A 27329-nucleotide genomic window follows, 5' to 3' on the forward strand; every position below is an offset into this window, starting at 1 on the left:
GGGGGAGAGTGTGTGTGTGTGTGTGTATGTGTATGTATGTGTGGGTGGGGGTGTGTGTGTTGGGGGTTGGGGGTGGGTGTGTGTCTATGTGTGTGGGGGAGAGTGTGTGTGTGTGTGTGTATGTGTGGGTGTGGGTGTGGGTGTGTGTTGGGGGGTTGGGGGTGGGTGTGTGTCTATGTGTGTGGAGAGAGTATGTGTGTGTATGTGTATGTGTGGGTGGGGGTGTGTGTGTTGGAGGTTGGGGGTGGGTGTGTGTTTATGTGTGTGGGAGGGAGTGTGTATGTGTGTACACACACATATATCATCTTTCTGCCCTGTACTTTTTTCTTCTTCCCACATTGCAGAAAGTCACTCCTTCACTCATACAAGAACTCTTTCCCTTGGCAGGAAATTATTCTTTAGCCACTTGAAACTGCAGCAAAGCACACAAATGGCCTCCCTGGGAAACTGGTTTTTACCCCTGTAATGCTTAGGCCCTTTCCTCTGAAAGCTTTGTCTTCCTTCTGTGTCTGTGTCTGTTGACTCAGACTATTCGTCCGGTGAATAGAGACATCTAATTATATTTCCTACTGAAACGTTAACGTGTTCTTAACGCTTAGCAAGTAAGAAAAATAATAATGCCTCTTTGTTCCCCATTTTTTTCCACCTGAGGACTTCATATGCAAAAAGAGATTTTTAAAGCATAGCATGTAAAGGTTTGGTTGATTAGACATATATTAGGTTTTTCTGTCCTCTTGTGCGAAGGTTCAGCCTTTTAAATGGGGTGTGCAACTATTAGGCATTAACCCATCTGTTTTGTTTTGCTCTCCTACTTTGGAAGACTAACACATAGTCTCACAACAAAAGCCATACCAAAAGCCATTCTTTTCCCCAACGATACGCCCTGACCACCACCAACTTACTGTCATTTAGAAATATTCAGTTAAAGAGTTATGCTGCCAAATGCTTAAGAGCCTCACAGATTCCAAACTCTTCTTTCCTTGGTATCCTGACCCCATCCTTTCCTAACACAATCCTGCCAGGGTAGCCCCCTCAATACTCCTTAAATATTGATACCAAGATTTTTCTCATTCCACTCACGCCTAAACTTAACCCATTTGTGGATGCACGGATAAATCATGACATTCTCCAACAAGTCTTTCTTGGCCATAGTAGCTCTAAGTGATGCCTCCCTCTTTTAAATTGTAATATGCAAATATCTACAAAGTTAACAGCACATTGTGGCATACAACAGGACGCCAAGTCAGCAAAAGAACTAACACTTTCTTTGTATCAAATTCCACCAGTAGCTCCTTAAAAGCAGACGGCAGAATTCTACAGATCATGTGCTTGGAATCACACAGGCATTTTGCCACACTGAACTATCTGTGACTTTTTCTCTCAATGATGTTTATGAGCTTCTCAGGGACAAGGATCATTTCTCATATAGGTCCAGAATCCCCTACAATAACTAACACTAATATTGCTGGATATACAGAAAATACACAGTGGATTCTCACTGATTTGCCCTATAGGGAAGCTGAGAAAATTATCGGGTTGAACTGAAAAATGAAATCATACTGACACAATAAATCAGTAATGGGGCATGGAGACTAAATGTGACAACAGTTTCAATGAATTGAATGGAATTTCGATCTCCCAGAGACCCATTCCATAAGTCACTTCAGCAAGGAAGGTGTCTCTAGAGGGAAGCGGCAGATTGGTAGAATCAGAATATCAGTTTTCAAATGGCCTTAGAGATCGTCTGACGCACGCCATTTTCTTAGAGAGAAAGAAGTGGTGTTGGAGAAGCCTCAACCAAAGCTGGGGAGACCGGAGATTGATATAAGGTATCCTCAGTCCTGACTGTGTCCTTTTCACATGCTCAGCAGCCTTGTGGCAAGAATGCACAGCTATTTCTCACTGTAGAAAGGGCCTTACCTCTGCCTGGAGAAAGGGAGGGAAATATCATTCAGAGAGTTCCCATCCACATTTAATGGGAATGCATTTAATGTTATCTCGATGATGTGTAACACTGTTAATTGCAGATCTATTGTAATTGCTTTATTTTCTCTATGTCATCTAGCTACTTTCAACAAACACTAACACATTCTCTAAAGAATTAGATTGTACAACAGCAAGGGTACAGTATGTTAACAGGAAAATGTGCAAAATGTGCGATCAAATAACTAAACACTTAATTGAGCAGCTGAAATTTTTCTTCCTTTAAACAATTTTTCATTGTTTTCAATGAAAAATTCTGACATTAGAAAAGTTCTGACATTACTTTTCTAATCAGGCAATGTGGGGCAGGGTCACCAGTACAGTTTTGTAACACACCCATCCCTCCATGAACGCTCACTGAACACTTGTCATGAGCAGGCACTATTCCAGCAATTATGAAAGATCAAATGAATAAAACTCTGTTCCTGTCCTCATGAATCTAGTAAGATGCTTACAAATGAACACAAAAAGTCTAATAAAGGAAGAACATAAAGTACTAATAGGAGGCTATGGAATTTCAGAGCAGGGACTAATTCCCCCATTTCCTTAACTGGGGAAAACATACTAATAAAACCATATGGCCAGGCATGGTGGCTCACGCCTGTAACCTCAGCACTTTGGGAGGCCAAGGTGAGCAGATCACGAGGTCGGGAGATTGAGTTCATCCTGGCTAACACAGTAAAACCCTGTCTCTACTAAAAATACAAAAAAATTAGCTAGGTGTGGTGTCACGCACCTGTAGTCCCAGCTACTGGAGAGGCTGAGGCAGGAGAATGACTTGAACCCTGGAAGAAGAGGTTGCAGTGAGCTGAGATCGTGCCACTGCACTCCAGCCTGGGCGACAGAGTGAGACTCCATCACACAAAAATATACATACATATATACACACACATACATATATATGTATGTATGTGTGTGTGTGTGTGTGTGTGTTTATGAAGCCATAGTCACAGAAATTAGAAAGTCCTTACTTTCAAACGATGGACATTTTTAGATAATTCTTTTGACTGCTAACACTTGGTTGCCTTTTAACAATATATGAATTTTTTCACAGATGCTGATTTTAAAAGTTTTCATCAAACATTTGCTTTCATCAAAACATTGCTGCAAAGGAGTTAATGATGAATAAGCATATAACTTTGCATGTTTGGTAGACCTTACAGCTTCTAAAGCATTTTCACAGGTGCAATTTCGATAGATCTCATTTGGTCACCACAAAATCCTGAGGAGTATGCAGAGCCTGTTGATTGTCTTTCTGGGTGCATATGTGTGTGTGTTATTATAATTATTTTTATTGTGCACAGAGGAATCTGAGGCCCACCAGAGTTTGCGTAATGACAGTGACAACTGGCATGTGTCAGACTTGTCAGACAAGAAGAAAATTGCTGGCTAAGCCTTCCAATCTAAAATTACTTACAAGTTCTTACACTTGAAAACTCATGTTCTTAGCAAGACCCAGTCTCTACTAAAAATAAAAGTTAAAAATTGGCTGAGTGCAGTGGCATATGCCTGTAGTCCCAGCTGCTCAGGAGGCCAAGGTGGGAGGATTGCTTGAGCCCAGGAGGTCGAGGCTGCAGTGAGTGATGCTTGTGCCACAGCTCTCCAGCCTGGGTGATGGAGTGAGACCCTGTCTCAAAAAAAAGAAAGAAAAAGAAAGAAAGAGAGAAAGAGGAAAGAAAGAAAGAAAGAAAGAAAGAAAGAAAGAAAGAAAGAAAGAAAGAAAGAAAGAAAGAAAGAAAGAAAGAAAGAAAGAGAGAGGAAAAAGAAAGAAAGAAAGAGAGAGAAAGAGAGAGGGAGGGAGGGAGGAAGGAAGGAAGGAAAAGAAAGAAGGAAGGAAGGAAGGAGGGAGGGAGGGAGGGAGGGAAGGAAGGAAGGAAGGAAGGAGGAAGGAAGGAAGGAAGGAAGGAAGGAAGGAAGGAAGGAAGGAAGGAAGGAAGGAAGGAAGGAAAGAAAGACTGATTCATGTTCCTACTGGTATATGTTCTCTTGAAAACAGAACATTCCCTAGCAGCGCTCAGCGTCTTGGGATCCCCCAGTTCTCTTTACTCCATCCACAGCACCTCATTCGCTCCTCATCCTCGGACACAGGCCAAACTCTCTGCTCTCATCCTCTGCTCCCAATAGAGGATCAAAAAGCAGTCTTTTGCTCCTCCATTCTAAAGAGCTAGTGCCACTAATTTATGACTTTGGAGAGTATTTGCACTTTAAAACTTGGTTATAACTCTGCAGAAGGCATCTTGATCGTGATAAGCACATGTTGGGTATTGGCCATCAGGTGGAAACAATTTTCAAAGAGGAAGTGGCCAACGGCTGCTTCATCGCTTGCTGATACCTTCCCCTACAGTGGTTAACAAAGGTCTTCTGAGCTTATCGTCGGGGTCACAGGCGGAGACAGAAGCTGGCACAATGCATTCCACCCTGGATCCCTGAAGGGAACTTCGTGGATGCACAGAAACAGATTTACCAAGTAGAAAAAGCCCAAGCAGAGACTCCAGGGGCTGAGACACAAATTTAAAAACAGGATCTGGGAAGCAGCCAGCGTCTGACAATGACATCCCCAACCCTCACTCCCAACCCCACACATATACACTTGTCCTGGCCTTGACCTCAGACTCTACAGGTTCAAGTCCTGTGGTTCTTCAAATCTGCCCCAAGTCCAGAGGGAGGATCCTGGAGTCCTACAACAATGACCGGGGCTGCTCCCTCCTGCATTTGCAAACAGAGTGGGAAACGCTGTCCTTACCTCATAGTGGGCCACACGCTGTGATTCGGAGATCAGTTGTGCACTGCACACCTTGCAGTAACTGTCTGTAAATAAATCCTGATCGATATCGGAGGACTTCATCAGGCTACAGGAGAATCAACAGAAAAGAAAAATGAGTCCACTGCTTTGATGTTTTTTTTCTTTTTCTTTTTTTTTTTTTTTTGAGACGGAGTCTCACTGTCTCCCAGGCTGGAGTGCAGTGGCCGGATCTCAGCTCACTGCAAGCTCCACCTCCCGGGTTCACACCATTCTCCTGCCTCAGCCTTCCGAGTAGCTGGGACTACAGTCGCCCACCACCACGCCCGGCTAATTTTTTGTATTTTTAGTAGAGACAGGGTTTCACTGTGTTAGCCAGGATGGTCTCGATCTCCTGACCTTGTGATCCACCCGCCTTGGCCTCCCAAAGTGCTGGGAATATAGGCGTGAGCCACCGCGCCTGGCCTGCTTTGATGTTTATGCAGGATATTAACCGTGTGAAAAGCCAGGATCACAGTAACAGGTCTGACAATGATGACAGAGGGATGGGTCTCCCTACACTCTTGACGTTACCATATCAATTAACCATAATAATACGTGCCTAGGTTATAATTTTCTCACAAATGCTCAACAGAGTGGCTATACCCTAAAAAATAGAAATCCAGCTATAGTTTTTCTGTTGGAACAAACCAGACTTACATCTAATGTCTTGCCAAGAGTTTATGTGAGGGCGGGGCACCATGGCTCACGCCTGTAGTCCCAGTGCTTTGGGAGGCCGAGGTGGGAGCATGGCTTGAGACCAAGAGTTTGAGGCCAGCATGGGCAACGTAGACTCTGTCTCTACAAAAATAAAAATTCTAAATAAGAATTTATGTGAGATATTTTTACGTGTTATATATATTAACAAAACATTGTAAGCACCTAAAACATCCAACAATAGAAAGTGGGTTAAATGAACTTTGATACGTCATCACGCTAGAAAATTATGTGGCTTCCAAATCTAAATTCAGATAAATTATTATTTAAGGGAATATTAGGAAAAGGTTTACTATTAACAAAAGAGATTTATAAGTATGTATAGTATTACACTAAATTTGTTTTAAAATATGTATAGATGCATTAAAAACATTCCAGGAAATTATAACATAATTTTAATAGCACATATCTTTGGGAAATGACAGAAAATTGCTTTTGCAATTGTCTTCATTTTTAAATTTTTCTTCAACAATCACATTTTACTTTTGTAGTCAAGGAAGAAGTTAGCTTTGTCTAGAGCCTTTAAGCAGTATAAAATCTAGCTTAGAGTTAAATAGTTACACTTAGAAAACTAAAAAATAGAATCAGACTAAACTATAACTTTCCTTGCAACCCCATACTTTGTAACACGGGGAAACCTCACTATTCAAGCTGACTCTTCTCCACTTAGGGTTGTTGAATTCATAAAGGCCACCTCCACCACCACACAGCCCAACTGAACCCACAAAGTAAATAAATATATTCTCAAATTCCAAACCCAGAATCAAAATGCAGCCAAGGATCTCAAGCTTCTGAAAGTGATCTGTTGGAAACGGATCTTGTGGCAGCTGAAGGATCTCATGTTACCACCCTGGAAACACACCCGAGTGCATCCTATTGCTTCACTCAACCCACAAACTCCACTTGTTTCACCTCCTACCTGCTAAGCAAGAAGTACAGACCATGGTAGACAGCATGCTGTATGAAGAGGCAGGAGAATCTCAGACAACAGCAATATGGTAGACACTTTGGACTTTATCTTATTCCACCACCATCATCTTACCTATAAGACTGCCCAAAGTTACATTGCTAGTCATTTGCATAGCCAAAAATACTGCCTCGCTTGCATGATTCCAATTTCCACAGGCTAGATCCATCCCAGGTCTGATGCTACCACATGGCATTGGGTGAGTCACTCAATGCTCCATGCCTCAGTTTCCCCCATATAAAAATTGAGATAATAATATTTGCCATGCCTTCTTAGAAAGTGATAGTGAAGATCACAGGGAGAAATATATGAGAAAGTGCTATATCAACGATAAAACTCTCTGCATTTGAAAGGGATCAGTAATATATTTTTAATAACATCCTGATGTTGGCAAGATGTTGGGCAAGTCCTGAGCAATGCAACAAAGTGAAGGACCATGGTTCACTTTAGGTGATTTTTGAAATGATCTAAATAACCAGGCCACATTCATAAAGTATCTGCCTGAAATAAAAGGATGTCTGCCTCAACAACTCCAGTCTCATGTTCTGTCCTTGGCCCTGGCTCTAGTGGCTCATTCAGGGCATTTGTATTCAGCAATTCAAAAGGATTCACAGTTTCTGCTCCTAAGAGACAATAATGCCTGTGATTTTTCAATGCCCCCAGCAAGCAATAGTTATGCCGGGTACCACTGTGTCTCACAGTTGACGTAGGCCTGTTATTTCAAGAAGGACCACATCTGGCAGGTGGCCCAGTTGGCCTGGAGTCTAGCGCCTGCTATGCCTGCAGGTTCACCTCCTCCCCCACAAGGCAACCTGTTCCAGAGAGGCCAGAAGCTCTAGTTGTTAAGTTTTTCTTAGGTTGAATTAAAATCTGTCCCGCAGTAGTTTTTGTTCAGTGATTCGATCATTAGGTACGACATGGGACCACACCAGTCTCCATTTCTCATGAGATATTCTCCTTCGAGTGTTTATGTGAGGGCGGGGCACCGTGGCTCACGCCTATAGTCCCAGTGCTTTAGGAGGCTGAGGTGGGAGCATGACTTGAGGCCGAGAGTTTGAGACCAGTATGGGCAACATAGAGAGAGTCTGTCTCTACAAAAATAAAAATTATAAAAAGGAACTTATGTGAGATATTTTCACGTGTTATATATATATTAACAAAACATTGTAAGCACCTAACATATCCAACAATAGAAAGTGGGTTAAATTAACTTTGATACATCATCACACTAGAAAATTATGTGGCTTCCAAATCTAAATTCAGATAAATTATTCTTTAAGGGAACATTAGGAAAAGTGAAGATAACACTCTTCTACTTCCTACCCAGCCTTACCATCTTGTCCTGAGACTATTTCATTATAGTCCATCTTCAAAAGCAAGACCAAGAACAGAATGGGGGCACTCCGGAGATGGTCTACCTGAGGCAGAGGATTGCCAATTCCAGTGCCAACCCACAATATCGTAGTCATTTGTAATGGTCTCTATTCAGGTCCCAGAATGTAAATGAAGAAGAGATGTTTTGATGATGAGAAACTGTAGTACAACATTTTGAAATGCCAAATGGGAAAAGAAAACTTGCTAAGGTATATTTTTTAAGCCAAGCTCCTATAAGTGGTTGTGTTTAAATATTATCGTGTTCCCTGCTATTTCTAATAAAGAAGCATACGAAAATAGATTCACGGGTGACCTCATTAATAGGAATCTCCAAATTCACTGCACACTCCTTCCTCATTATACAACCAACTGCAAAAATCAAACACTGTGAAAGAATATTCAAGGTATGTGTCGGACCAAGCAGGCCCGTAGGAGTCTGAGTCTCGGTAAAGCAGCTGTGCAACAGAAATAGCTTTAAAGGCAGAATATAAAATGTGTATACTAAAAAAAATTCAAGGGAAGAGAAAATATCATGGCTTTTTCCACTGTTTTATATAAGAATATTGATTCAAACAAGTCCGTATGCAATTTTTAAAAAGGCAATAAGGACCCCTCTGAAATCGATGACACCTGAGTGGAATACCTGAACAAGTTACATTCCAGTGGGAGGCAATTAGTGGACAAGTGTCAACCTGGTTTTTACATGAGGGCTTTCCTCCAGAAAGAGAGAGCTCTGTCCATGTAGCTCACTTTAGACAACCAGAGGGTCCGATTTATGATGCAAAGACTGGAATTTCCAAGGAGGGAGGATGTCACTTGCTCCCCTCCCCTGGTTTGTTTGGAAGAGGATTTTAGCTTTACTGGCCTTCACTGTCTTCACCAAGACAGCTGGTAAGAAAAAGGAAGAAAAAAAAAAACAAGATTTCCAGTTTTTTAGCCTTGTCCATGGTCCTGACGAGCCCATGCTGTACTCCAGCAGCTGGATTAGAGACAGAGCCACTGATCACTTACTGGTCAGTCCAATCTGTCCCACCAGATCCAGTGTCTAGTGACCTCCCCCCTGGAAACATTTGTATCTTGCTGTGCCATGAGCCCCTGGGACATTCTGAGGAGGAATAGAAGAGTAGAGGAAGAGAAGAATTTGATTTCCTGGGTCTGAAACAGAAAGCACTATTTGTACTCCCAGGCCCAGCACATTGCAAAGGCACATTGCAAAGCCAGGCACATTGCCAGGCAACTACTGGAGGATCTGAATGACCTCTCATCACTCTGCAGTACTCACAGAGGATGGCGCTATCCGCAATGGAGGTAAGAGGCCTCCACCGGAGGTGGACGCAGTACTAGAGCAGGGAGTCTGGTCACATTCTCATGTGCTGTCCTGGGGGTCTGAGTTTCTACAGATCCATGTGTATAGCACTGACAGTGTGAGTCTCAGAGGTGCATCAAGGTATCAGAAATAAAGGGGGGCATCAAGGAGGAGTGCTTTTGTTGATTCTATAATGGTCTGGGGAAATCTACTATGAGTGAGGCTCAGGGATAACAGAGGCACAACCCCTGTCTTCCAAATCTTTCTGAGCTACTGAGTAAGAAGAGACATACACACACCAACACCTAAGGCACAGGCAACTAATTCCAGCAGAATTTGGCTGATGGAAAGCGATATAGGATTTGAGAAGACAGAAAGGATTATCAAGAATCTCTTCAAGAAAGTTCTACTAGGGTTGAAAATTTGAGGATGGATAGGATTAGAGTGGAGAGAAATGAGTTCCAACTCAGAAGCTAATTCTTTTCCCTGGCACAGAGAAAAATCTTACTACCACTAGGCATGAGAAGATATATAGGAGGGGCATTGGTGGGGCTAATTTGGAATAATTTAACATAAGGAGGAAGGCAGAAAAATGCAAGGAAGAGGATCTCAAAACCTAGATGGAAGAAAAAGAGGCTGGGGGAGAACAGCCAGCTCCCGAAATATTTCTTGAGGTGCAAGAAATGGCCTTTTTCAGGATCCTCAGATGCAGATGTGAAACCTTCCTTTCTGCTTCTCAAGAACAGATTGAAGGAATGAATGCAGGCTAAAACTCCAGAGAGATCTGGGGCTTCATGGAAAAGAGTCATATTCTTTTTAAATTTTTATTTTAGGTTCAGGGGGTGCAGGTACCTGTTTGTTACATATGTATATTGCATAATGGTGGGGAGAGCACATCTATCCTTCAAATATTAAACACTGTGCCTGCTAGGTAATGGTGCAACCCTCACTACCTCTTCCACTCCTCCCCACTTTTGGAGTCCCCACTGTCCTTCTCTCCATCTTTATGTCTACGTGTACCCATTGTTTAGCTCCCATTTATAGGTGAGAGCATGCAATATTTGATTTTCTGCGTCTGAGTTAGTTCACTTAAAATGATGTCCTCTACCTCCATCCCTATTGCTGCAAAGGACACTATTTCATTCTTTTTGTGGCTGTGTGGTATTCCATGGTATCTATGCACCAGATTTTCTTTATCCAATCCACCACTGGTGGACACTTAGGTTAGTTGCATGACTTTGCTATTGTAAATAGTGCCACGATGAACATATAAGTGCAGGTGTCTTTTGGGGTATCTATGCAGAGGAAACAAAAGCATTATTTTAAAAAGATTAATATTCTGCATTCCATTCCATTTCTGATGGTACTGAAATAACTTCTGACTCAGAAAGCCCAAAACCCATGCAGGGCTCTTCAGAGGGAAAGACATTGCTTCAAATCCAGGCATGGTTGCTTGCCAACTAGGTTGTTCAGCGACTTACACAGCCTCACTGAGCCCTGATTTCCTTAGTTGTAAAATGGAAGGAAAATTCTCACAGGGTTATTGTGAGGATTAGAAATAATGTAGATAAACCATCCAGCACAGACTGTGGCATAGCAGAGATACGCAGAAAGGGGATATTACCATCATTATCATTAATATTATTAATTTTTTTTTTTTTTTTTTTGAGACGGAGTCTCGCTCTGTCACCCAGGCTGGAGTGCAGTGACCGGATCTCAGCTCACTGCAAGCTCCGCCTCCCGGGTTGACGCTGTTCTCCTGCCTCAGCCTCCCGAGTAGCTGGGACTACAGGCGCCCGCCAACACGCCTGGCTAATTTTTTTTTTTTTTTTTTTTTTTTTGTTATTTAGTAGAGACGGGGTTTCACCGTGTTAGCCAGGATGGTCTCAATCTCCTGACCTTGTGATCCGCCCATCTCGGCCTCCCAAAGTTCTGGGATTACAGGCTTGAGCCACCGCGCCCGGCCTATTAATTTTGTATTATCATTATTCTTATTTTCAGAGGAATGCTGTAAATATTTAAGAAGAGAAATAAATAGAACCACACAAAAGGCTAAGAGGGAAGATAACATAGTCGGTGTACTGAAATCATAGCTTTTATTGCTATTATAGTCTTTCTCTTTTGTGTCAACAATGCCATCCACAAAGATGGCTCATTTCCACTGAAATGCAGCTGCCCACTCCTCCTGCCAGCTGAAACTCAGGCCTGTGAAGACCCCTTACTGCATAAACGTTTAAAAATCTATTTGTGTTGTCACAAGGCGCTGACCCTGACGGACGGAGAAGTTTGATGAGAACTTTGTCTCACCCTCTCATCCTCCCATGAATGCTCACCTCCCATGACCTGCTTCTCAAGGGGATGCAAAGGGAGAAGCATATCATTCAAAGTATGGCAGAGGCCCAAGCACTCCAGCAAACAGAACCCACAGCACTCACCGTGGCAGGCCCCAGGCGGCCGCAGCCATCAGGGCCCCAGGGTGGCATCTCCTCCAGCCCAGTCCCTTGGGGCGAGAAGACCTTGGCTTGGTGTTCCCCACCAGGTGGGCATCCTTCTGTTACAGATTTGGGCTATTTCCCTATAAAGCTTCTCTAGAAGATTTAATAAACTACTTTCCCCCCATATCATACTTCACTGGCCCTTTAAAGATACAATTTAAGACTCACGGGCACTTCAACTAAAGAGCAGCTCTTGCCTTTAGGGTAGGATTTCTGAATTTCCAAACTGCCACTCCGTGTGACTGTGCAAGCTCTCCAGTATCAGGGATTGCAGCTCCTCTAATGATGATCCCAACAGGACCTGGCCCCTTGTGAGAGCTCATGACCCAGAAGGAATAAAGATTTCACTGAAGTGCTTCCCCTGAGCCAGGCCCTGTGCTGAGGACTTTATATAAATCATCCAATTTAATTCCCTCAAAGAGCTGTGTAGACTTGCCTAAATGAGAAGTCTCAAGGTTAGCAATTAAGTAACTCACCAAGAGCTCACTCAGCTCCTAAGTGGTGCTCAGTTTTCCAAGCCAGGACCAACCCCTGTGTCTACAGCCTTTACCCCTACCCTGGGCATCTGTCCTCAGCACCGGGCATGCCCTTCAGTTTGTCCCTTGCCACCTCCAGCTAGGGACCACCATAAAAATTCGTAAAGGAACGCCAAGGATAGACACTCGATGCAGAATTAATATGCTGGGGCCTGAGGAGCCTTGACTGTCCAGGTAGAGCCTTGGAAGCTGTTTCTGACCTCAGTGCTCAGACTCTCTTTTCCACATTTGCCTGAACTGAGCTGGGACACGTTAACAAGGGCCTGGACATTCTAGTTCTGCTTCTGCCTGCACAACCATGATTCTGCACCTCTGTAGCCTTACTCACCCTCGGTAGATCCATGACCTACTGCTGCCCTCCAATGCGGCCTGACACCTCAGAAAGCCACGGTGCCCTCTGCCCAGTCCTGCTGTACCTTCTCCACTCAGTCTGGGACCTCCCACCAGATGATGCCCCCTGCCCACCCACGCCACCACCAAACAGCCTGGCTCTGAGCCCAGCTGCCTTTGGCAGTGCTGGCCAGCTCACTGGCTCCCAGAACTGAAGGCAGAGAGACTGAACTTTTCTCTCCTTCAGTTTTGACAAACTCCACAGCAGACTAAAAATGCTACCAATTAAGATGAACTATGACCTGGTTATGAATGTGAAACAGACAGGAGGCCTTCCACTGCTGTTTAAACTCAGCCCAATTTAAAAATTATTCATCTCAAAAAAGCAATTGAACTTGTTTCTACTTTGATTTATTAAAACAAAGGAGAGGGGACAAGACTCTGCTCAGAAGGGAGGGGAGTACGGGAGTGAGGGCTGACTTGTTTCCAGACTTGGTTTGCCCTTTTGTTATCATTTCAAGTTTTTATTCCCTGAACCTTAAACCCATATTTGGTGTTTTGGTGGCTGTTGCCTGATGTTTGCTCCCTTCCCCCTGCCACTGTCCTTCTGAGGAAAGAAAAAACTCCTTGCTCTCTAGCCTGTCTACCAACAACAGGAAAAAGATTCGGGAGGCCAGCGGGTGGTTTTCGCAAACATCTCTGCCAGGCCTGCCCGTGCAGGAGCCTCAGAGAATGGGCTGGAAGCAGGGTCTGTCCTGTTCTCATCACACCTTCCTCCACGTGAAGGTGGGTAATGCAGGGCTGGTTGCCGTGGCAGCAGACAAAGCAGACTTAGGGGGGAAAAAAAACAGAAACAAGAAAAGTACTCTAGAAATAACATCATCTGGCCGGGCGTGGTGGCTCACGCCTGTAATCCCAGCACTATGAGAGGCCGAGGTGGGCAGATCATGAGGTCAGGAGTTCGAGACCAGCCTGACCTACCTGGAGACACCCCATCTCTACTAAAAATACAAAAAATTAGCCTGGAGTGGTTGCGTGCGCCTGTAATCCCAGCTACTCCGGAGGCTGAGGCAGGAGAATCACTTGAATCCGGGAGGCAGAGGTTGCAGTGAGCGGAAATTGTACCACTGCACTCCGGAAAAAAAAAGAAAATGAAATGAAATCATCTTGGTCTTCCACAAAATCATGCCAGAGAAAGGGAACAGCAGGCAGCTGGGGTGCAGCACAGGGGAAAATGTCCGGCCCTCCCTCCTGGGGCCACCGGCTCCAGCACACACTTTTCTTTCATTCACACACCACCTGGGTTGACAGGCAGGGGAATCCCCCATGCAGCATCTGAGGGCAGGGTGAAGGTCAAGTACACAGCCAGTTTGAGGGACATTTTCAATTCCCTGTTCCTCAGGATGAGGACCTTTCTTCTGGTCTGAGGCTGTCTTCCCCATTCCTGATGTTGCTCAGATAAAGGAATCTGGCAGTCTAGGTAGCTCACCATACATCACCCAGATGCAGGTGCAAGCTCTGCTTTCCAGCCTGAGCTTTGTTTAAAAAGAGAGAGAGAGAGGGAGAGGGAGAGAAAAATGCCCACACCACTGCCTTCTCCTGCCTGGCGTTGCCAGGAGCTGCATCGCTGACTCACACCACTTGAATAATTGCCTTTTAATGGCACCATTTTCTTCACTTATAAAACCAGGCTGTTTGATTCCTGACTCAGAGGCAGCGGCCACTGCTGGGCACATGTGCCTCACCCCAGCCCCAGGCCATGGAACCATAGCTGTCAGTCTCACATGGCACAGGCTGGCCTGATGACATCTGGGAAGCAGAGCAGCGAAGGCAGCCACAGCCTGCAGGGTGGTTCTCTGGTCCAACCTCCAATGGCAGGCACATGCAGCTGATTCCTTGCCACCTCTCCCCTCTCTGATCCCTTGTCCTTTGACTGCGTGGACAAGTCTGAATTGTAGACTCCAGGGGGCGTGAGCAGAGCAGGTGCTGACCAGCCCAGCTCCAGGCTTCAGACTTTCACTGTAAATTATATGCAAATCCCACAGATTTTCTATGTAACTCACCAAATGGCCTCTGCTTAAGTCCTGGACGTACAACATCACTTGGATTCTCTCTTTATTCATGAAACGAATTTTTATTGAGCATTTACTACATGGCTGGTGCTGCTCTAAGCACTCAGTCTGCAGCAGAGAACAAGATTCTGATCTCATGGGAAAGGTTCACATTCTGGACTCCAGTATGCGCCACCCTCCATAAACACAGACAGACTTCCCACCTGCTTCAACACGTAAATAGAATATTCACGTCAGCTGGAAGACAATGGCTTTGGCAGGTCCACGTGTCATGCTTCTGGAACATCTCCTTACCCTGTAGGTCCTTGCTAAGGCTTCAGTACTGTACCTTTGCCTCCACCTAAGAAGACCAGGGACCTGAGTACCAGAGGCAGGTGGGGACTAGCAGAGACTCTGCAAGGCAAAAGCTGTTCTGTCTGGCTTTCCAAAGGCACCCTGCCACGGCAGCTTTGAGGAGAGCCCAAGGTGTCAGGCGGTGACACGCAGCAAGCCCGAATGCACCCACCTGATGGGTCTGGGCAGCACGATGGAACACGGTTGTCAGGGAAAGCATGGTTGCTTTTGTAGAACACTAATGGATAAACTCCAGCACCTTCTCCAGTCACAGCGGGCCCAAAGCATCTGCTTTCTCTTTCTGCACTTTCAGCGGGAAGAAAGTGAGTGACGGGTGGAGAGCTTGGATTATCAACTAGTTTGCCACTTCAAGTCAGAGCAAAAACAGAGCCCATATCATGGGGGAAAGCAGAGGCAGAGAGAAACAGAAAAGATCACTAGCCTGCAAAGAGAAGCGGGGAGAGGAGGAGCAAATATGAGGGAATAAAACATGCTCTTTATGTTTCCCGTCGCTCATTCCATCACACCAAAGGGCTGTGCACCCAGGCAGAAAAGCCACTTACATTTTAAAGAATAGGTTCCTACCCTCCCCCACTCAATGGAGAAAAGCCCACATGGATCCCCCACTTTACTATGCACTGGCTGAGTGAAGCAAGTACCTGCTCCAGACAGGTGGATTTTCTTAACAAGCCGAACGACTCCAGGACCCTTCCTTTCAACATGGATACATGCTTTCAAAAATACAGTTTCTAAATAAGTACTCCATTACTGTAACTTGTTTACATGATTTATCTTCACAAGACTGCCCCTATGAAACCAGACAGATTGAGGCCAGATTTAAATGCCGCAATGGCATTCAGGGCCCGGGGAAGCATAGTTCCGCACCTGTATTCAACTGCAGAGGAAGGCACCGACGAGACAGACCAAGCTGCTGCAGGGAAAACTATTATTTTTATTTGAATCCATACTCTGAGGTTGCTGCAAGTGCTGTCAGTCAGCCAGCAGACATTCTAGCTCCCTTCTCCTCTATCGCATATTAACGTGACTGGGCTTCTCCGAGGAATTCTAACTGCTTTGTGCTGATTTGTCTCCTGACCTTCCTAAAATCAGTGAAAATGTAGAGTCCATATAAAAGTATCTAGAGTGGCCAAGACAAGAAGATACAGGAATTTAAATGTTGCAAAGGCAGAGGAAGGGACTCACTATCCAGTCGCTCCCTACAAATGTCTACACAGCAGCCTACCCCATCAGTGAAATCTTTGCATTAGAATTTCCGTTCAGATTTCAGAGCTGGTTTGAGATCCTGTGATACCCCCTACTTTGGGATGCAGTAAGAAATTGGGAAAATAATGATTGCTTTGGGAATTCAGCCACTATGGGAAATTAACCATCAAAAGGTTATTGCATGTGTATTAGGATCATCAATAAACAATGGGGAGATTGATGAAACTTAAAATATTTGGCCACATCAAGAGTTGGAGAAGGTTCCTGTATACACTTTCAAGTTCCTGTATACATTTTCACAGGAGGATAAGCTGAAAGTTAAGCATCATCTCATCAAGTTGAGCAACACAGCAACTGCACTCCTAATTTCAGGCAAGAAAAAGTCTTGCTCATGTACGACACAAGGCATGTAAGAGATGATGATAGTAGCATTGTTCAAATAGCAAAGCCTGTAATCAGCCCAAAAGCACACCTACAGGAGAGTGGATGAAAAAACTGAGGAACAGTCACAGCATGAATGGAGCATAGCAACAAACCAGAACACAGAGGAATCATAGCAATCTAATATTTACGTGAAAAATTTGAATCCAAAGGTCGTATCTACAAGATCCTTTTTATAAAGTCAAAAACAACTGAAATGAAAATATTGACATATTGGGCATACATGTAGAAAAGATACAACTCTAAAAATGTTTGGCAAAGAAATGAGGACAAGATTCAGGATGACGATCGCCTTAGGTGGGGGAGACAGAAGCGATGAGAGAGAAACACATGGACAGATGTAAGCGGTTGCCAGATCTCAGCTTTGCTTTAGAAGATGTTGTACAGGTGCTCATTCTGTTATTAACGATGGTAACTGATGTTAGTGATAGTGAGATGATGATGATAGATAGATAAATAGATAGAAACATAGGTACAGAGAAACTAGATAGACGATGGATTGATTGACAGAAACATACATATATACACAAATAATGGCTGGATAGATAGCATGTAGACAACAATGATGAGAGATGATTTTCTAGAAATGAATCTTCCACACCCTCTGCAATAGAGACATTGTTTTTTGTTTTTTTTTCCTTTCTCCTGGCCACAAAAGATCAGACTGGATTTCTCAGGCTCCTTTGCAGTTAGTGCACCACATAATTAAGTTCTGGCTGATGAAATGTGCACAAAAGTGATGGACACACTTCTAGGCCTGGCCCTTAAAAACCTGCTGTCTGGTCTAACCTCCTCTCCTTCTGCAGGCTGGACGTTGCCGCCCTGGTCAACCTCGGAAGCCACATGGTAAAGAAGGCAGGGTCTCTGGAAACCTTGGTTCCTGGATGACTGTGGAGCAGAACCCCATTTCTCCAACTCCTGGTGCCCACTGGACTTTTGTGTCAATGGGAACTAAACTTCTAAAGCACTAAGCCACTACGATTCCAGGATTTATCCAGCATGACCTTAACTAACTCTACTTGAACCTGAGTAACTTGGCATGGCTGGGGAAAAAAAAAAAAAAAAACATGAAGTTCCTTTTTACCCAGTGAAACCTCTTATGTGCTTTGTATGGGAGCATTGGAAAAAGCCAGAGATGTTCAAGGGTCTGAGAGTCCAAAGACTGAACCTGATCTCATCTCTCCAGCTCAGCTCTCTGGATCATGGCACTAAACAGTGCAGACCTCACTGAGAATGCTCATTCAGGTCAGTACTACTCGATTTCTCATTTGAACAGAGTGTGGCTTCTGGGAGCTAAAATCAAGCAACTTGTGGGAAACCAGAGTATCATTGCAGGACAAGGTGTGCATCCTCGCACACAGACCGGGAGCATTTTTACAGGTGCGCGGACCAGGAGGATGTTCTCAGGTACCAGTGGCACCTGCCAAGAAGTCTGCTGTGTTTCTCTCTGGTTCGGGACAGACCCATGCTTCTCACCCCTGGCATATTGGTGTTGGTGCCTTATGGAACCTGCTTTGCCATCTTGTGAGGGGCAAACAGAGCAGATGGCCCTGACCACTGGGATGCCAGGTAATGAGCAAGTGCCGCACATCGAAGTCGCAGGGTCTTGTCACCTCGCCAGAGATGACAGCTGGGCCATCTGGCAACAGCCCTGATGCTGAGGAGCAGCCACACATATCATCACTCCACCTCTTAATGTAGTTACACTGTCAAATTCTTCCCCCAAATCCGTTCTTCGCACCTTTTAGCTGAGGTGAGCAGCAGTTGGCCAGTTTCCAGGAAATGAGACTGTATTGATACAGATTTTGATATAGATTTATTCCCTGGCCAGGAAGTACCTGGCTTTGGGGACAGCATGGAAGCATCACGGTGAGCTGGTGGTGCCCTTCTTTTGTTTATTTTTTTATTTCTTGAGACAGGGTCTTGCTCTTTTACCCAGTCTGGAGTGCAGTAGCATATAATGGCTCACTCTAGCCTCAACCTCCTGGGCTCAAGCAATCCTCCTGCCTCAGCCTCTGGAGTAGCTTGGACTACAGGTGTGTGCCACCATGCCCAGCTAACTTTTTAATTTTTTTAAGATGGGGTCTCACTATGTTGCCCAGGCTGGGATGATACACTTCTAAGGTACTCCTCACTCTCCTCGTCAGCTCTGCTTAAGCCTGGTAGTGAACTATTGGTGTCTTCAACCATTCTGCCCAGCTCATGGCCAGACTGACTCTCAGTCAATGCCGCCAGCCCTGCCCCTCCTAACACCCTCTCACACTTGCCAGGTGGGGGAAAGGTGGGGCCGCTCCATGGGGGAAAAGACCAGCATCAGGGAAGAGCTGGAAGGAAACAGAAGACATGAACACTTAGGTGGGCAGTGAAGGAAGGATTTGGAAGGGGAAGAGGTCAAAATGAAGGGGTGGGACGTGAAGGCAATTGGAAGTGAGTGACATAGAGAGAATGAGGTCACATTAATGATGGAGATAAGAATGAAAACATCAAAGCACCAGAAAGGGCCTTAGGGACCATCTAACCTAACCCTTTCACATTCCCAAAGAATGCAGAAAAGACACCCTGGAAATTGATGAAACTTATCCAAATGTACCCTGTACATAAAAGGCAAAATGGAGATCCCTAACTCCTGAAATAACATTCTTTCCCTGCAGCTCATGCCTCGTCCAGAATATTTACTACCTTCCTTTGAAGAATCACCTTGGGCAGGGAGAAACCAAAAGCACTGTTTTAAGCTTTGGAGAAACAAGCCCTCTATGACTCTGACCAGCAGAAGCAGTGATGCAGAGATGCCTAAAAAGACCAGCTTCCAGGTCAGATCCCCAGAGGCTGGCGAGAGGGAAACAAGGGACAGCGACAGGCAGCTGTGCTCAGGTGTGCCTTGCCTCTTGTGGCACCCTCCAGAAACTTACAGGTAAGCATTTTGTCTAGAATGGCAAAGCCCAGAAATCTGTGACATGTGAAGATGTTAGGGTCAAATTGGAAAGTATATTTAAGTAGAGATTCCACCTCAAACTGAGCGCTAGCTACGATCCCACCACTAGGTATCTACCCAAAGGAAAAGAAATCTATATTAAAAAAAAGATACCTGCACTTGTATGCTTATTACAGCACTAGTCACGATAGTGAATCAGCCTAAATGTCCATCAATGAATGAATTGATAAAGAAAATGTGGTTTACCATAGAATGCTATGCAGTCATAAAAAGAACGAAGTCACGTCTTTTGCAGCAACATGGATGGATTGGAGGCCGTTATCTTAAGTGAAACATGCCAAGCACAGAAATTCAAAAGCCAGGCACATTCTCACTCGTAAGTAGGTGCTAAAACATGTATAACACATGGACATAGTGTGGAATGAAAGACAATAAAGTCTTGGAAGAATGAGGGTGTGGATGATGAGAAATTAGTTAATGAATGATGGCTAACCTAAAAACTCTGATGCTACCACTATACATTCTATGCATGTAACAAAATTGCACATGTACCCCATACATTTGTATGAATTTTAAAAAGCAGTTCCTATTATAAGCAGTAATTTCTATTTCCCACCAAACAAAACTAAGTGGTGATCCTCTCAAGTGAGTGGGCTGTGAGTTGCTTACTGATGGAGTGGCCTGGACTCACATTAAAATAAGTACTTGGAAATCTTGTGGTGGACAAGGGAGATGCATGGCTGAGGTACCCTTTCAAGGAAGAAATGCTTGCCTTGATTTGCTGAGAATATGGTTGGCACTCAGCCATCAGCAACCTGTCCCTTCAGGAACGGCTTGCTTCAGAGGGCCATGCTCTCAAAGTCCCACGCCTCCGGGACACCCACGGCTACTAACTGACAGCTGCAAAGGTGAAAAAGCCCAGTCACTGCAACACAACATGGACCAACCCTGACCGGCCTTTTCAGCTCCACGACTCCTCATGCAGTTGGCTGAGGCTACTGTACCTGCACCAAAGCCCAGTTTCTCCCTCTTCCCAATCCTGCTTCTGCTCCTCCCTTCCATTGGGTATCCCTCCGAAGAGCCATCTGGTAGGCACCCTGAGCACTAAACTCTGCAAAGTCTGTTCCCTGGCAAACCCTGACTGTGGCGTTTCTTCTCACTCGCCTCCCCATGAACCAGAGCTCACATTGCCCTACTGTGGCCCTCACCTCATTAGACACTGGCAAAGTGCTACATCCTTTAGTCAGAGAGCAGATCCATTCCCACAGATTCAGAACTCCTCCAGGAGTCCAGAAACATATTGTCTGAGTAGCATGTATGCAGTACTAGGCAGGGCATTGTTTCTGGTGACGCTGTATTCTGAGATAGGTTCAATACTGTTTAATCATATGCGAAAGCTAGTGCTGAATTCTAGTTCCCATTCTTTTGATCTCAGTCCCCAATGTGGTTACAGTTACTATAGTACCATCTGACTTGAACCGATGATTCTAAGTTCCATAATGTCAAATAAGTCATATTTCAATAACACTTCCTACCCACTGCTAAAAATATTGTTTCTTCCCACACAGCTATTCCTAATGAGATATTACAAGCCACCTGGCACCCGGGGGAGTTCTTCGGCTAATTTTCTATTGAGCCCCACATAATGGAAACTGTGTACAATAGAACCCTGTTGGATGCTGGCGTCAGGGGCAAAAAAGAAGAGCAACATCACAGGCTACTTAGTCCTATAGGAACAATGGTCCTTGGCGACGTCATTCGATCTGCAGCTCGACTCCGGGGTGAAACGTACTACAGTCTAAAGTGTTTTGCGGTGAGCTCACCAAATGAGGAGCTGGCACCAATAGCAGGTGCACTCTCCCCAGGACCTCAGTTACCCCTCAGTTTCTGATAAGAGCCAGTTTGAAACCTGAGTAACTGCTAACTCCTGCTGGATGTAAATGCATCTGGGACCAGGCCAGGCCTCGGGCTCAGCTGCACAACCAACCAATCCCAGCCACTCCAGAGGCCCACCCGGCTGCCACCAACAATGCGCCTGCTCCCTGTCCCCTTCACGTCTTGTTCAACGCTAGACTGTGTTCTCGCCTCTGCAGCAGCCACGTGCTGAGCATCACCTCTCTGAGACATCCCTCCACTCCTCTTACCCAAGCTGGGTCAGTGCCTCCTCCCCAGGCTCCCAGGCTCCCTGTGCACCCCCATAGGTGTGCGCCCCATAGGTGTCGTACACCCCTGCAATGCTGTGCTCGGCTGCCTGCTTCCCCTCTAGACTGTGAGCCCCTTAGAGGCAAAAAGTATCTCTCTTCTCTGTACTCAGTACCCAGCACCATTCTAAGCACTTTAGCCGATAATAATAAACTGATAAAATAACAAGATAAAATGCACTGGGAATGGAGTAATAAAAGTAAAATGCACTAGTGTAATCTATTGTGTCTCAAGAGAACTCCCTGTTTCTATTTTGAGTCCTACCCTGAACATTGCTAAGAAGAGTCCAGAGGGTGATCCTAAAAAGAGCGCCTGCAGGATGCGCCTCTGTACTCCCCTGGCACAGAGCGGTCTCCAGGCAGAGCCTGGCAGCACGTGCCCACTGGTGTAGACATTCCAGTGTCTAGAGTCAAGGGAGGAGCTCCACTCTTTGCTTAGAAAATGATGCCTCTGTGATCAGAAACAGGTCTGGGTAGAAAGTATTAGGTCTTCCCTTCTCCCACCCCAAAAGGCCCTCCTGTAGGTGAGGCATCTGAACCTACAGGTGACACTAAGAAAAAGAAGCAAGTGTGACTCCTGGGGGCAGCAATGGCAGTCCCCCAAGGGACTGAGCAAGCAAGTGCCCACCAAGTGCACCTCTGTTCTGAGCTATACCCTCCCATGGCCTCATCCACTATTCAGACCACAGTGAACTTGCAGAAACAGGGCAAGGACTCAAACCCACATGTCCGATTCCAAATCTGGGGGTCTTTCCAGAACTTTGAAATCAAACTGTTGGTTTAGCACTTGCTTTGAGGGTCTTATAATCCTTATTAAAGCATTTCAGTTATCTTCCAGTTATCTTTCTTTCTTTTCAATTGCTGAAAGGAGAAATAATTTGTGGCTCTGACAGAATTCTAGATCTCATGGTCAGAAAAGGCAAAGCCAATTGTAGGCTGCTGTCCACCCATCCTTGCACAGTGCCTGCCTGCACTCTCCACTTGATTTGGGGGTCAAGAGAAAGCAGTGATTTACAAGTCATCCTCACCTGCCAGTGACACAGAGTGTCCATGAACAATTAGGCACTTCTCATCACTTAATTCCACTTTAAATTTCTGCAAGAAGAAGGAAACAATGATGGAGCTCTGACCTGGCTGGTCCTTGTCTGATCTTTAGTTAGCCAGAGTCCTACAGGATATTATAAAATACATTTATTTTTTGAGGTGGAGTTTCACTCTTGTTACCAAGGCTGGAGTGCAGTGGTGCGATCTCTGCTCACTGCAACCTCTGCCCCCAGGCTCGAGCGATTCTCCTGCCTCAGCCTCCTGAGCAGCTGGGATTACAAGTGCCCACCACCATGCCTGGCTAATTTTTAGTATTTTTAGTACAGATGGGGTTGCGCCATGTTGACCAGGCTGGTCTCGAACTCCAGACCTCAGGTGATCCACCCACCTCAGCCTCCCAAAGTGCTGGGATTACAGGCATAAGCCACCACACCCAGCCTAAAATACATTTTTAAATGACTTCTCCAAAGCATCTGTTGCTCTGAAATGCAAGCCCCTGGCAGAAAGGCAAGGCCAGGAAGCAATTTGGGTTTGTCTTCTACCCCTCCCTTCTAAAAGGAGCAAAACTATGTCAAAGTCTCTCATTGCTAGGACTTTGTCTATAAATATGAACCAAATCCTTCATTCTAACACATTTCATGTGGGCAACCTCTCCAGTAACTGCTTGACCCCACGGCCCCATGACAAAGGTCAAAGGCCCCAGATGTACAACTGACCAAGTGCTGGCTGGATCAGAGACCCAGCAGGAGTTCATGGGACCCTGTGTCCAGTTCACTCCAAGATGGTGTTTGTATGTTGCAAGATGGGTCAGAACTAGAAGGGAACTGAGGAAAATACCCATGACATCCTGCTTTTCCAAGGGAGAGAAGGCTTCCCAGGAGAGCAGACACTTCCTCTTCCCGCTGGACTAAAATCTCTTCTCTGGTCTTTCTAAAGCAGCAGCAGCAAACCCTAATATTTTGGGCTTTTATCTCCAGGCTCTTAGCACTTTTCCAGCCTTCAACACTCACAGTGGTTACTCCACAGAAGTGCAATATTGACTCAACAGCTGCCAGCTCTAGGATCTCAAGGAGACTCAAGAATCACACCTGAGACTGCTCCTTGTCTACCATCTACAGAATGTGTGCATGCAAGTCATTATTACACCCTGGTAGCATGAGACGGTAGAAGCTATCAGAGAAATGAAAATCAGTAGAGGGGGTTTGATGCCAGCCTTGAGTTTTGGCAGATTGGGCAATTGGGGCATGACTGGAAAATAAATCCAGCAAGAAAGTGCACACATTTTTAAGATTAAGATCAGTCCCTTCTGTCTTTCCCCTCCATTTTACAGGCTATGTACACAGTGCACCCAGAAAACCGAGACTCATATAACTGGCAATGGAGCAATTCAGCGAAAGTCCAACTAATAGACCCTGGGCTTCTTCTTTAGCCCAGTCTGGAGCACTCTGGAAAGTGCCCAGGGATTCTACCAGCCGACCTAACCACTGAAGAGTGACAGGAGAAGAGAATATTGTTTTTTCTAAAGAAAGGAGGTAAATGAAATAATAATTTACCTCATGTGACAGGTAATTTTATGTGTCAACTTGTCTGGACTAAGGGATGCCCAGATAGCTGGTAAAACAGTATTTCTGGGTATGTTGACAATGGTGTTCCCAGAAGAGATTAGCGTTTGAATTGCATAGACTGAGCAAAGATCACCCCCACCAATGAGGATAGGCATCACCCAATTGTTGGGGGCTAGAATGGGACAAAAAGGCAGAGCAGGGTGAGTTTGCTCTTTCTCTCCTTGAGCTGAGACATCCATCTTCTCTGGCCCCTGGGATATGGGTGTTACTGGTTGTCAGGCCTTCAGATTCAAGTTGAATTACATGACTAGCTTTCTTGGTTCTCCATCTTGCAAATGTCAGATTGCAGTCCTTCCCTTGGCCTCCATTACCATGTGAGCTGATTCCTAAAGTAAATCTAATATATGCATATTGACTTTTTCTCTGTCCTTTCTCTCTCTCTGCTTGCTCTCTCTCACTGTGTGTGTGTGTGTGTGTGTGTGTGTGTGTGTGTGTGTGTTCTGTTTTTCTGGAGATCCCTGGCTAATACACCTTGCATTAGCAATAAACTTTCCAGCATTCCAAAGTGATCCCATATCCGTCACATTTTAAACTCACTTGGGGTAGTAAAAGTATCTTTCTTACATCTGGCAGATGAAGAAACTGAGGCCTCAAGAAATTAAATGATTTGCATAATGTCACATGGCCTATGGCAGAATCAGGGTAAGAACTCAGGCACCTATTGATTGCATTGGTGTGATCTCAAATAACAAGATTCTTCCAGCAAGGACAGTCCACTGGGTGACCTCATGACCATAAACTGCACATACTCATGCACCAGAAAGACAAAAGCAAGATACTGAATTCCCTGGTCCACCGGGAGATTCAGTCCCAGTTAACATGACTGCAGGTGCTGAGTGAGTCTCTGGGTAGAACATCAATCACTAATAAATATCACATCTACAGCTCTTACAACTTCACCTTTCAGTGAGCTCAGTTCCTCTATTTTCGCGCAACTTGGATCTCCTCCTGAACGAAGTGCGTGGATGCCCTGGGTCTGTTCCCAGATCAATATGGCCAAACAGCTCCAAAAAGAAAAAAACTTTAGGCATCTTCATTACTATTTTCAAAAGCTTTGCTTCTCTAGAGAAAATGCTCTTACTTCAAGATTTGACAGTCTGTTGATTGCCCACAGAAGAGGACAAAAAGTTAAAAGTTATTAATGGGTATCTCCAGGCAATTAAAAACAAGCTGCCCTCAGGTTTTGGTCTCTCCCAGACGCTGTGTGCCAGTTGACCATTTTTCTGCATCTGAAAAAATAATGTGGCTTTTGCTGAAGTTGGTAAAATGGTCTATCAATAGGCAGATTATAGCAGCCTTCTGAAAAAAAATAGCAGTGTCCTGTAATCTAACTACAGGTAAGACAGGTGCTTATGTTCAGGCAAGATAGTCCTGACACAGTGAGAACCCCAAGAGATGACTGGGAAGACACAGTGAAAACCTGTGTTCACTGTTCCAAGGAATTGCAAAAAAAAAAAAAAGTTTAAAAAGCCTGCTATGAAATGTTTCAACCTCACAAGTTCAATATACTTGGTAGTTAAAAAAAAATTAAAAAATAAAAAAAAAAAAAAAGACTAAGGGTGGAGGAGGGGGAAGTGAGGGTGAAAAAATGTACTTAACCATGACAGAGCCAACCATCAATTAGGATCGGCCCCAAACGACGCCAAGATGTCAAGAGGAGAACCAGCCAACTAACAGATGGCCCTCCAGCAGGGAGGAAGCAGGACTTCTCCTAATCTGTGAATCCTGGAATTTGAAGGTTTAGACTTCAGCCTCTTTCAAACTCCAGAGACAGCATCTCTCCCACAGCCTTCCTGAGGCATTAGGAGAGACAGCAGCTGGATCTGCCAAACGTTCACTAAACAGTCTGCAGACCAGCCGGCCCCAGCTGAGACAGGGAGATAGCAACTATTTGTACACCTTCTTCCAAATGCAACCCCCAACGAAAAAAAAAAACACACTTGCAGTGTTTCTTTTCTTATATATAACCTTTTACATCTCTCTCTCTCTCCCTGATCCATGATTCATTCCACCATGGCCCCTATCATCCCACTCAACCCAATCCCCAGCCCACGAAGAATCCAGATTCTCCCATTTCCATAAATTCTTCTGGGACATACAGGGAGAGCAAAGGTGCAGAGCTCAGGGCTGGGACAGCAGAGCTCTGGTCCGCAGAGGGAGAGGGTGTCCTGGGCAAGGCTGAAGCTGCCGCGGAGCTGCCTGGCTCTGGATTTCATAATTAAAGTCACTGGGTGTTTGATCACCTCCTCGATGTAGAGTAATTAAAATCATTGCACTGTTTGTTTTTCATTTCCTTTGATAAATGGTGAAAACTGCTAACGAGCCACAGCAGCGTCGTTCCACCTCACTCCCCCTTGGCATCCTCATTTCCAGGAGCATTCTGCATCTTTCCAGGTTGGGACTGACTCAGGAACTGCAGGAGTAGGGCTGGGCATCGCCAAAGAGTGGGGACTTGGCAGGGCAGACCTGCACGACTGCTGCAAACCTGTATGAGACTCACCTCTCAGAGAGATCTGCTACTGTCCGTTCCAATGTTTAATGGCAGGAGGAGTTCAGGTAGGTCATCATTTTATAGGGAACACTAAAAGCATAAGCTCAGGCTGTTCTGTTTGGCTTTTAAACACACACACTTTTCCCAATCCCTTATGAAAAAGAAGTGGGGAATGCCAGGCACAGTGGCTCATGCCTGTAATCCTAGCACTTTGGGAAGCCAAAGCAGGCAGATCATTTGACGTTAGGAGTTCGAGACCAGCCTAGCCAACATGGTGAAACCCCATCTCTACCATAAATAGAAAAATTAGCCAGTCGTGGTGGCGTGTGCCTGTAATCCCAGCTACTCAGGAGGCTGAGGCAGGAGAATCGCTTGAATCGGGAAGGCACAGGTTGCAATGATCCAAGATTGTGCCACTGCACTCCAGCCTGAGCAACAGAGAGAGACTCTATCTCAAAAAAAGAAAGAAAGAAAGAAAG

General features: G+C 45.0%; 1 protein-coding gene across 2 annotated transcripts in view; it reads right to left on the reverse strand.

The window, feature by feature from the left end:
• ZMAT4 (zinc finger matrin-type 4) overlaps positions 1-27329 on the reverse strand; it is a 365160-nt gene that overhangs the window by 284594 nt on the left and 53237 nt on the right. For both annotated transcript variants that reach the window (XM_026453908.1, XM_026453907.1), the window contains exon 2: positions 4727-4832. In XM_026453908.1, coding sequence (XP_026309693.1) covers positions 4727-4828 — 102 coding nt within the window. In that variant the 5' untranslated portion in view covers positions 4829-4832. The remainder of the gene's footprint in view (positions 1-4726; positions 4833-27329) is intronic.

This window comes from Piliocolobus tephrosceles, chromosome 7 (genome assembly GCF_002776525.5).
Source record: "Piliocolobus tephrosceles isolate RC106 chromosome 7, ASM277652v3, whole genome shotgun sequence".
NCBI classification, from domain to species: Eukaryota; Metazoa; Chordata; class Mammalia; order Primates; family Cercopithecidae; genus Piliocolobus; species Piliocolobus tephrosceles.